Below are 12,451 nucleotides of genomic sequence, written 5' to 3' on the forward strand. Positions count from 1 at the left end.
GAGGCACGTAATACCTGCTTCTCTTTTTTGTAGTCAGATTCAGATATTGTCAGCCTGATCCATCCATTGTGAAATTTACTACTAGCTTTTAATGGTTTTAGCAGCCATTAATCTTGACCTAAATCTACTGTTTCATTAAGTGTTGCAAAAATGGTGATACCTCATTCTATCTTTCCTTCATTTATTAGCTATAAGTGTTTCATGTAGAACTTTTCTTAACAACCAGTTGGTTCATATATGCAGGGTAGGATAAACTATTGATTCTTGAAATTTTTCAGTGTTCAGAATGAGTAAGTTCCCTAGCATCCTCCAAAGGTTGGCCAATGAGATTTTTACTTTCAAGTATCATTATAAACTAATGGATAATAACACTTATTTTAATCTAACTCAGTTCTTTTTGGTGCCCGATTTGTCCCATCTCTGGCTTTCCATTCTAGAAATAATTTTTGAGAGCTTCTTTGCATTCAGGTGCAACAGTATGTCCCAAGTTCTTCTATTTCCTGCCCAGGCCTGGATTCAGCCATTTCTTCAAGGAGCCCTAGTTCTTTTTAGTTAGAGATTGTATTTAGAGCACATAGTCTTTACTGCTCATTGATATTTGTTTGATCATGTTTCTAGGTCTTCTCATTGAACACAGCTAGGAAATACTTAAATACACCATAGGTTTATATTCATATTTCCAATTAAATTTAGAGTTAAAGGGTTACAATTTAATCTCTTTAATCTTCTATTTATTATTTTTTCTCTTACCTTGAAAATCTTCGTTCCTGATAACACCATTGATTTGCCTTATCCTACTCACATGGTAGTTTCAGACTAGCAGTACTAATATTGCAAACAATATGATTGCTGAAAAGTTGCTAGTTTTTTCTTTTTACTTTGTTTTTAGGAAATAATCCTATTAGGGATGTATAGTTAATTTAGTGTATTTTCAGATCACTTGGAATAGTTCCTCTCTGTGTAGTTATGCCACCAATTGTGTACTTTTGTTTCATTTTGCTTTTGATTTTTAGGGATGTCTCACATTTTGTTAATTTTGTTTTGTAATTACGTGAAACATTGCAGGCTTCTGTAGGTAAATCTCCAAAACAAGGTACATTAAGATAAACAGTGTCACATCCTGCTTCTTTCTACCCTATTTCTTACCTCTTTTTATAGTAACTATATTATTAGCTTTGGTTTATCCTTCTGTTTCAAAATATAAGTGTGTATAATTATATATCACATACATTTGTATATGTATATATATGTGTGTGTGTATATTTGTATTTCCACACACATTCATTAGGTAGAAAGTAGTACACTATAAACACTTTGCATCTTGCTTTTTTTTTTGAGTTAATATATCTCTCCATATATATCACTCAATAGCAGATACCATATTCCCTTTTATAGGAGCATAATATTCCATTATATAATTGTACCATATGTTATTTTAAGTGATTTCGTATTGTGGACATTTGATGGTTCCTAGTCCTGCTATTTATAGCTATAAATAACCTTGTGTATGTGTCTTTCCATGGGGATTTTTGTTACTTATGTTTGGGATGTATTCCTAGAAGTGGAATTCCTGCATCCAAAGGTAAATACATAGGCAATTTTGCTGGCTGTTGCCAAATTCGCCTCTACAAGAGGACAGTGCCACTTTGTATTCTCATCAGCAATGTATGAAAATACCTCTTTGTCCACAGCCTATGAACAGATTGTTATCAAACTTTACAAAATATTTTAAGTAAATCTGTTTTAGAGTATTCAGCAAAAGTATGATATGGATTGTAGTGTGATCCTAAAGACAGAGATGTGATGGGCCTTGACAGTAATCTCAAGAGGAAATGCAGGTCTTGACTAATGGGGTACAGTTACGTTAAAGAAATGTTAAAGGTATAGCATAAGGAGGATTTAGTAACTGGATGAAGGTATGATAAGAGGAACTGAGGATAACTCCTAAGTTTCTGGGAGTATGAAAAGTTTCCTCTAGAGAATTCTTAGCATCAGCAGATTGTGAGATGGGGAATACCGTCTTGGATGCCTTGAATTTGAGGTGCTTTTGAGACATCTGTGTTAAGAAATGTAGTTGGATATACGAATATGAAGAGAAAAATTTGAGTTAGAGTGGAATTTTTGAGTCATCACTCTATGTGGTGTTAAGATATGTATAGATGAAGATGCCCAGGGAAAGAATAATAGTAATATTTGGACACTTGGCATGTTCTTGACTCTGGTAAGAATAGTTTTATGTGCTGCTTCCATGTTTGCTTTTTTATGTAGCAATTGACATAATATTTCTTTGGCTGGAATTTAGGAAAAGTATACTTCATTTTCATGACTTATCTTTTACAGACTTACTGTATACATACAGAGTATTTATACAGGCATACTTCGGAGAGATTTGCGGGTTTGGTTCCAGACCACCGCAATAAAGTGAATATCACTATAAAGTGAGTCACAAAAATCTTTTGGTTTCCCAGTGCATATAAAAGTTATGTTTACACTATACTGTAGTCTATTAAGTATGCAATAGCATTGTCTAAAAAAAGAACGTACATACCTAAATTAAAAAATGCTAACCACCATCTGAGCTTTCAGCAAGTAGTAATCTTTTTGCTGGTGGAGGGTCTTGCCTTGATGTTGATGACTGCTGACCGATTAGGGTGGTGGTTGCTGAAGGTTGCAGTGGCTGTGGCAATTTCTTAAAGTAAGACAACACTGAAGTTTGTTGCATAAATTGACTCTTCCTTTCACGAATGATTTCTCTGTAGCATGCAATGCTGTTTGATAGCATTTTACCCACAGTAGAACTTCTTTCAAAATTGGAGTCAGTTATCTCAAACCCTGCTGCTGCCTTATCAACTAAGTTTATGTAATTTTCTAAATCCTTTGTTGTCATTTCAACAGTCTTCACAGCATCTTCACCAGGAGTAGATTCCATCTCAAGAAACCACTTTCTTTGCTCACCCATAAGAAGCAATTCCTCATCCATTAAAGTTTTATCATGAGATGGTAGCAATTCAGTCACATCTTCAGGCTCCACTTCTAATTCTAGTTCTCTTGCTATTTCCGCCATATCTGCAGTTACTTCCTCCACTGAAGTCTTGAACTCCTCAAAGTCATCCGTGAGAATTGGAATCAACTTCTTCTAAACTCCTGTTAATGTTAATATTTTGACCTCTTCCCATGAATCACGAATGTTCTTAATGGCATCTAGAATAGCAAATCCTTTCCAAAAGGTTTTCAATTGACTTTGCCCAGAGCCATCAGAGGAATCACTATCTATGGTGGCTATAGCCTTACGAAATGTATTTCTTAAATAATAAGACTTGAAAGTCAAAATGACTCCTTGATCCATGGGCTGCAGAATGGATATTGTGTTAGCAGATAGGAAAACATTAATCTTGTTGTACATCTCCCTCAGAACTCTTGGGTGACCCAGTGCATTGTCAGTGAGCAGTAATAATTTGAAAGGTATCTTTTTCTGAGCAGTAGGTCTCAGTACTGGGCTTCAAATATTCGGTAAACCATGTTGTAAACAGACGTGCTGTTATCCAGGCTTTGTTGTTCCATTTATAAAGCACAGGCAGGGTAGATTTAGCATAATTCTTAAGGGCCCTAGGATTTTCAGAATGGTAAATGAGCTTTAGCTTCAACTTAAAGTCACCAGCTGTATTAGCCCCTAACAAGAGAGTCAGCGTGTCCTTTGAAGCCAGGTGTTGACTTCTCTCTAGCTGTGAAAGTCCTAGATGGCATCTTCTTGCAATATAAGGCTGTTTTGTCTACAATGAAAATCTGTTGTTTGGTATAGCTACCTTCATTGATTTATCTTAGCTAGATCTTCTGGATAACTCGCTGCAGCTTCTACATGAGCACTTGCTGCTTCATCTTGTACTTCCAAGTTACCAAGACAGCATCTTTCCTTAAGCCTCATGAACCAACCTCTGCTAGCTTCAAACTTTTCTTCTGCAGCTTCCTCACCTCTCTCAGCCTTCATAGAATTGAAGAGAGTTAGGAACTTGCTCTGGATTAGGTGTTGGCTTGAGGAAATGTTGTGGCTGGTTTGGTCTTATATCCAGACCAGTAAAACTTTTTCCATATCATCAGTAAGGCTGTTTCACTTTCTTATTACTCATGTGTTCACTGAGGTAGCACTTTTAATTTCCTTCAAGAACTTTTCCTTTGCATTCACAACTTGGCTAATTGTGGCCTAGCTTTTCGGCCTGTCTCGGCTTTTCACATGCCTTCCTCACTAAGCTTAATCATTTTTAGCTTTTGGTTTAAGGTGAGAGATGTGTGACTCTTCCTTTCACTTGAACACTTAGAGGCCATTATGAAGTTATAAATTGGCCCAATTTCAATATTGTTGTGTCTCAGGGACTAGAGAGGCCTAAGGAGAGAGCCAGAGATGGGGAAATGGCCTGTTGGTGAAGCAGTCATACATACATTTATTGATTAGATTTGCTGTGTTATTTGAGTGTGGTTCGTGGCACCCCAAAACAATTACAATAGTAACATCAAAGATCAGTGATCACACATCACCATAACAAATATAATAATAATGAAAAAGTTTGCAATATTGTGAGAATTACCAAAATGTGACACATAGACACGAAGTGAGCAAATGCTGTTGGAAAAATTGCGCCGGTAGACTTGCTCAATGCAGGGTTGCCACAAACCTTCAGTTTGTAAAAAAACAAAACAAAGCAAAACAAAAACACAGTATCTGTGGAGCAGAGTAAAGGGAAGTGAAATAAAAATGAGGTATGCCTGTACATAAACTCTGCTGTATAATCCTGTTCTGAAATCATACAAATTTAGTTCTAGGGCAAACATAGCTTAAATCCCCTTGTTCTGATGTTTGGAATGATTTATTTTGCCTTATCTCTGATGAACAAAGTTTTATATAAAATCATGTTTAAGTTCTCTACTTTGTTCAAAATATTTCCATTCTTGGTATCTAATTTTGACAAACTTAGGCAAATAAGTGGAGAATTTTCTTGCCATTGAAATATGCTTTTTTCCTGCATTTAACATACAGAAATACACAATAATGTCATGATGTCAAAATATAATTTTCACGTTATAGCTGAGAAAAGAATCTCCTCTAACAATAGTTTTCTATCCTATATATCCTTAAGAATATTGAGGCAGAAAACAAATTTACAACTTTAGAATTAGAAAAGCCCTAGAAGATCTAGTTTAACTTCATTTTATAGGTTGGGAAAAAAGTTGATTATTTTTCTGACCAATGTGAAACAACACGAATATATAAACACCAAGTGTTGGGCTAGAGACTTCTAAATTTAGGTTTGACCATTAAAAAATGGGATTGAAATGAGAGAAGAGTAGAACCATAGACGTGACTTTGTACTTGTCAGTTTCTTTCTTTAGGATTATTTCTGTGTGATAATGATAAAATGTTAACAACTGACATTCCCTTATCCCATCATATACTGTTTTAAACGCTTTACACGTCTTCTCATTTTAGTTCTCAAAACAGCCATATGAGGGGCTAGCCAAGTGACATAGTGGTTAAGTTCACGTGCTCCGCTTCAGCAGCCCGGGGTTTGCGGGTTTGGATCCCCGGTGTGAACCTGCACACCACTCATCAAGCCATGCTGTGGCAGCGTCCCACATATAAAATAGAGGAAGTTTGACACAGATGTTAGCTCATAACCAATCTTCCTCACCAAAAAAAAAAAAAAAACCATATGAGATTAGTTACCATTAGGTATATTTTACACGTGAGAGAGAGTCACAAAGAGGTTTAGTAGCTTTCCCAAGGTTAAGCAGTAGCAAGACGCTAAAATGGGAATTTAAACTCAGGCAGGCTGAAAATAGAACATATTTTGAGTGAAGACACTGGGATGATAAAGAATTCAAAACCTTGTCATATGAGTTGAAGGAAATTCACTTAACATGTTTTTACTTAGAAGAGAAGATTGCAGGTAGCAGGGACATTTAGACTGTAATGTATTAGGTATTTTGTGGAGAGTGTATAGATTTCTTCATGGAATTTAGGCATAGAATGAGTTCTAAAGCTTATCTTTGATGCAGTATTAAGTATTTTCTCTTTCCTATGTCAGAGCTATGTGAAGACAGAATGGCTTTTCTTAGGGTTAGTGTCTCCTCATCACTTACTGTTTGAGCAGAGGTTGCATGGTTGTTTGGAAAGCTTGTGGTAGAAGGGAATTATGGTACTGAGAGGGTAAATGGACTAGAACCTTTCTGCGGCTGCTTGCTAATTCTGAGACTTTTTTTTTCAATTAAGTAAAATTCGAAGAGACTTGATTAAATTGGGTGATTAACTATAGATCCCACCCAGGATTAATATCCGTTTATTCTAAATGAGTTAGATACACTGAAAATCCTAGGCTTGCGTAGAACTTGTTTGATATGGAAGAACCAAGGCTACCTGCTAGAGCTGCTTCCAGCTGTAGACCCACTTATATTTTGAGCAGGCCGCTCAGTTGGTTAAGGGTTAGTGGTCTCTTGCTTAGTTTCTACCTTGTTAATGCTGTCACACTAGAGTCTGAGATTTAATTATTCTTGTATTCCTATAGCAGCATAGGTTATCAGACTTGAGCATGCTTTAGAAGTACTGAGAGAATTTGTGAAAATAGATTGCTGGACCTCATTCCCAGAGTTTCAGACTCAGTAGATCCAAAGTGGAGCCCAAGAGTTTGCATTTCTAACATGTTCCCGGATGATGCTGATGTTGTTGGTCTGGGGACGACACTTTGAGAAGCACCACTATAGTAGTTTGGCCTACCCCAATAGGTTGAGCTTTCCAAGAGCAGGAACCAGATATTACTCATTTCATTTTCCCTCTACTACCAAGCAATACATAAAGGCGACAGGTCTTAATTTTATAGAAACCATTGTGGACTGTTACATTGCTGTCTTTTGGCTTGCTGATACCAGAAGTTAGGCCTAAAACTGAGGAACCTTGTAAAGCTTTAGGTTTAGATTTATGTTAAGCTTACCTTTAGAAACACAAAATCAAGATTCTGCTAGAATTCTTTCACATGGTTCCACTTTCTGATATATATAAAATTCCATTTTTTTTTTTTTGCCATTACTAGGGAGCTGGCTACATGTAAGAATTAGAATCTTATCCTTCCCTACCTGGAAAAATGGAGGCTATTAAAACATACTAGGTTTGTGTTCTTATTATGCATAAAGCAAATGGCAGGACTTGATGAACTGGTTCTAAGTTCAGGAAGAAGTCAGCATCTAGTTCCTATTAAAGTAATTCTTAAACTTAAGAAAATGGGGAGCAAGAAGAACTTGTGTTTTTTACCTACCCCTACTCCCACTCGCCAAGCTAGCAAAGAATGTCTTACTAAGATTTTAGCAAGAATTATTCTGGCAGTTAAAATCATGAATAAATATCATTTACTTTAAGTGCCGTTAAGAATAATATGATTAGGTTTTTATATACGTTGGATATAATTTTAGTCTTCTTTGGCAATAATAATAAGCAGTATTTTGTGATTCTTCTCTTTCTGTCTCCTCAGATATCCAGAAAGTGGTACTGTGGAAATAAATGTCAAGGATCTTCGACCACGAGCTAGAACCACTTTGAAATGGAATGAGCTAAATGTCGGTGATGTGGTAATGGTTAACTACAATGTAGAAAGCCCTGGTAATAGAGGATTTTGGTTTGATGCAGAAATTACCGCTTTGAAGACAATCTCAAGGACCAAAAAAGAACTTCATGTGAATATTTTCTTGGGGTAAGATTCACTTTACTGATGCCATTTAATTACTGAATTAATCAAGGAATGTAATTTTTAGCTATTAGCACATATTCCTTAATAAAAAAGATAGAATGTATGAAAGATGGAAATTACACACCAAAGAAGAACTTTTTTTTATAAATTCTTGAGAATTTTTTATTAAGAATAGCCCTTAAATCTCCGTCTCTATTTACTAGGGAAATCCTTGCTTGCCTCACACGGTTCTTATAGATTAAACCAAATAATAAAAGCATTTCAATAGCTATGGTTGCTATGAGGATCCATGTTGACTTAATAGCAGTGAATGTCTACCTAACCAGCTGTCTGTTGGACTTGCAAGACTAGCTGAAAATTTCCTTCATAGTAATTTTCTTCAACTTACAGAATTTAACAAGCTTAATTAAGAGAATTCAAAATGTAAAATGTCACCCCAAATGCCAGATCACTCAGATATTTCCATCATTAATTCTTTTTTTTTTTTTTTTTTTGTGAGGAAGATCAGCCCTCAGCTAACATCTGCCAATCCTCCTCTTTTTGCTGAGGAAGACTGGCCCTGGGCTAACATCCATGCCCATCTTCCTCCACTTTATATGGGACGCCACCACAGCATGGCTTGACAAGCGGTGCGTCGGTGCATGCCCAGGATCCCAACTGTCAAACCCCGGGTTGCCGCAGCGGAACGCGTGCACTTAACCGCTTGCGCCACTGGCCTGGCCCCTCCATCATTAGTTCTTTAAGAAACACTTTTAGATGTTTCCCTCAAGTGGTATAGTACTATGCATTGTTTCACAGCTCCTTTTTTACACTTGGGAAAATATTATCACCATCTTTCTGTGTCTGATTCTTCTGAATAGAGTTTATTGGATGAATAGTCAATCATTTACTTTTTAAAAAAATCTAACTGTTTCCAGTTCTTTATTATAAATAATGTTTACGTAAATAACCTTGTGTATGCATTTTTGTGCATTTCTTTTCTTTAGAATGAATTCTTAGAACTACATTTGTGTTGAGCATTGGGGATTCTAGAATGACCCTGACAGTTTTCTTTTATATAAGGGAAGCAGCCAAACTAATACTGTTGTCAAGTTCTGGTTAACTGGATTACTAAATATATTATATGTAATGAATACATATTATATATAATGGATGTATTGTATCTATTAAAACATGGAGGTGACAAGTCTGGGATCAAGTATCTGCTTATGGTTAGTAATATAAAACAGGGCTTGGTAAACTATAGCCTACTGGCTGCCTGTTGTTATGAAAATAAAATTTCATTGAAACACAGCAATGCCCGTCCATTTATGTATTATCTCTGGCTGTTTTTGTACTCAACAGGATTGTTGAATGGTTGCAACTGAGACTATTTGGCTTGCAAAACCTAAACTACTTACTCTCTGATCCTTCAGAGAAAAAGTTTGCTGACTATTAAGATAAAGAACGTTGTGAGGTGCTGACAATAGCTTATAGTTCAGAGAACAGTTTCAGAGCTTTCTACAAACAGAAGTGTGATTCTGTTGCCATACTAAGGGTATAACTCAATTACAGACTTACAAGCAATGTGAAATTCTGTTATGGATACAAATCATGAAGAAAAGGAGAAGGCATCTATGTAAATTGGTCATATAGGGAGTCTTATAATGTACTTGAGTGTAGGAAGTACAGAAAAGCAGGTATACACAATAGGATGAGATAACAGTACTCATAGCATTGAGCTAAGAAATAACTCGCTATTTTAAAAGTGTTTCCCCAAGTGATTCTGAGGTACAGTTAGAGTGGAACACCCTGGCTTTAGGAACTAGAACTAAGATTGAGTGGAAATTATAGATAGGCAAATACTGGTTCACTAGAGAGAACAATTATGTGATAGCTATCCCAGTAAAACACACAGTCCTATAACATATTATGTTCTCCATCATTAAGTTTGTACTAGATGTGTTAGGAACACAAGAGCCAAAAAGGGGCCAGTGTGGCTTGTGGATGGGTATTTTTTTTCATGGTTAGAAATTTTTCCCCCTCCTTGAAAGAGCAGATAAATAATCAAAGTGAAGGTATAAATGTATTCTGCTGTTGATAGACAGTTTGGGGCTGTCACAAACAGTGCCGCCATGGCATTATACCTGTGTCCTGGTGCTTATGTGCATTAGTTTCTGTAGAAACTTCTTTCTAGAAGTAGAATTGCTGGGTTGTAGAACCTATGCATCTTCAACCTTAATAGACAGGACGAAATATTTAAGTGGTTCTACCAGATTATACTTAGAGTGGTATGCAAGTTCCCATTGCTCAGCATTTTCATCCACACCTGATTTTGTCAGATTTGCTTTTGCTAATCAGGTGCGTGTATAAAATAGTACATCATTGTGGCTTTGATTTGCATTTCCCTGACTACTAATGAGATTGAGAACCTTTTCTTATGTTTATTGGCAATTTGGATATCTTTTGTGAGGATCCTGTTCCAAATATTGGTGTTTTGTTGTTAACTGAGTAGTCTGTCTTACTGATCTTTTAGGAGTTTTAGTTGTGGAGACTTGATCATTTCAGTTATATATGGAGAAAATATCTTCTCCAATTCTATTGCTTATGTTTTCTCCTTATGTTTGAATAATATTCTTAATTTTAAGTAGTTGAATTTATCAAATTTTTTTCCTTATGCTTATACTTTCCATGCCTTGCTTAAGAAATCTCCTAGGGTGTGGGTGAGGGGGCGAAATGGGTGAAGGTGGTCAAAAGGTACAAACTTCCAGTTTTAAGATACATAAGTTCCAAGGATGTAGCATATAACGTGGTGACTATAGTTAACAATACTGTATTGTATATTTGAAAGTTGCTAAGAGAGTAGATCTTAAAAGTTCTCATCACAAGAAAAAAAAATTGTAACTATGTGAGGTGATGGATATTAACTAAACTTTTTGTGGTAATCTTTTGTCAATAAATACATATATCAAATCATTATGTTGTACACCTTAAACTTATACTATGCTGTGTCAATTATACATCAATAAAACGTGGAGTGAAGGGGAAGAAATTTTTCCCCACCCAGAGAGCATAAAGATATCCCATTATTACCTTATAAAAGCTTGGTAGTTTTGCCTTTCTGTAGGTCTTTAATCCAGTTGAAGTAGGTTTTTGTGTACAGTGTGAGGTAAGGGTTTGACTTGTCTTGACACATGTGGATAATTATTTTTCCTAGCACCATTTATTGAAAAACCCATTTTCCCTCATTGATTTTCAGTATCACTTCATATCAAGTATCTTTGTATTTGATGTATCCATTTGATCTCTATTCTGTACCATTGGTCTGTTTCATGTATTCTTATATCAGTTCCACACTCATAATGTAACAGAGCAGGTCTTCCTACGTGCTCTATTCTATTGAAGAACTATTCTTCAATAGTTCTCTGTTTTCTTATCGCTGTGTACTTTCATTTGAATTTTCCAGTCATTTTGGTAATTGCTGCATAAAAACCACTGGGAATTTGATAGATATTGCACTGAATGTAATTCATTAATGTGATTTTTCTCTATTTATTTTGGTCTTTAATGTGTTTTTCTCATGTTTTTATTAGGTTGAACCGTGTGAAATACGTTTTTGTAGGTTCAAAATATTTGAATGTTGGCAATTATGTGGTTCAACCTGATATAATTCTCTCCAGAGATCTGATCTTATATGTCTGTTATCCTTATTTAACCTTAGGTACCACTTGTCACTGTAAATGATATTATTTCATTTTTCTTTTTGTTATTGGTATACAAGTAACCTTTGATCTTGGATCCAGTAAGCCTTACTATATTTACTCATTGTAATTTACATGTAGATTGTTTTGGGATTTTTATGATTATAATCATCATCTCTGAGTTATGACATTTTTGTTTTATCTTTTCCTTTGATTTCTTCCTCTTGTCTTTATTCACCAGCTGCCCTGTAGTGCACTGTTGAAAGGAAGTGGTGATAGCAGGCATCCTTTTTTTCCCCTGATCTCTAAGAAAAAACTTTCAAAATTCCCCAATAACTATAATGTTTGATACAGATATTTTGTGGATATGCTTTCCTTGATTTGGTTTGACAGTACATTTTGTGTAGGATTTTTGCATTTGTGTTAATGAGTAAAATTTGCATCTTTATTTTCCTGTCTAGCTGTCCTTTACAAATTATGCTGGTTTTATAAAATAATTAGGTGGAATATTTTTTTTTTTCTATTTTATGGTAGAGTTTTGTGTCCTTTTCTTGAATGTTTGGTAAACTTCCCAGTCAAGTCCTCTGGGGCTGGGTTTTCTTTGTGAGAAAGTTTTTTCTGATTGATTCAGTTTCTGTAATGATCATAGGACTATTCAGATTTTCTATTTCTTCTTGAAATGGGATTTAATTTTCCAGGAACTTGTTGATTTTATCTAAATTTTAATTTATTGTCATAAGTTTATTTGGTAGCCTCATCTTTTAATGTGTATAGTCTTAGTTGTGATGGTCCTCTTTTTATTTCTGAATTTAGTTTGTGACTTTTTAATCAATCTCACCAGAGGTTTATCAGTTCTATTAGACTTTTGCAAAGAACTAACCTTCAGCTTTGATCCTCTCTATTGTATTGAAGGTGCAAAGGAAGAAGCAAATAGAGGACATGCTTTTTAATCTGCCTTGGAGAGTTGATAAGGGAACTTGGAGTTAAAGTTCATGCTTGTTTCTATTTTTAATTTGTGAGTACCAAAAAGTGAATATACTTGAA

At 35.4% G+C, this 12,451-nt stretch overlaps 1 protein-coding gene across 4 annotated transcripts in view; it reads left to right on the forward strand.

Annotated features, from left to right (window-relative positions):
* Positions 1-12,451, forward strand: part of UHRF2 (ubiquitin like with PHD and ring finger domains 2) — a 101,819-nt gene that overhangs the window by 34,995 nt on the left and 54,373 nt on the right. For all 4 annotated transcript variants that reach the window (XM_087444563.1, XM_087444565.1, XM_087444564.1 and 1 more), the window contains exon 4: positions 7,512-7,730. In XM_087444563.1, the coding sequence (XP_087300689.1) occupies positions 7,512-7,730 (219 nt within the window). The remainder of the gene's footprint in view (positions 1-7,511; positions 7,731-12,451) is intronic.

This window comes from Ceratotherium simum, chromosome 20 (assembly GCF_057802395.1).
Source record: "Ceratotherium simum simum isolate JZ-2026a chromosome 20, ASM5780239v1, whole genome shotgun sequence".
NCBI classification, from domain to species: Eukaryota; Metazoa; Chordata; class Mammalia; order Perissodactyla; family Rhinocerotidae; genus Ceratotherium; species Ceratotherium simum.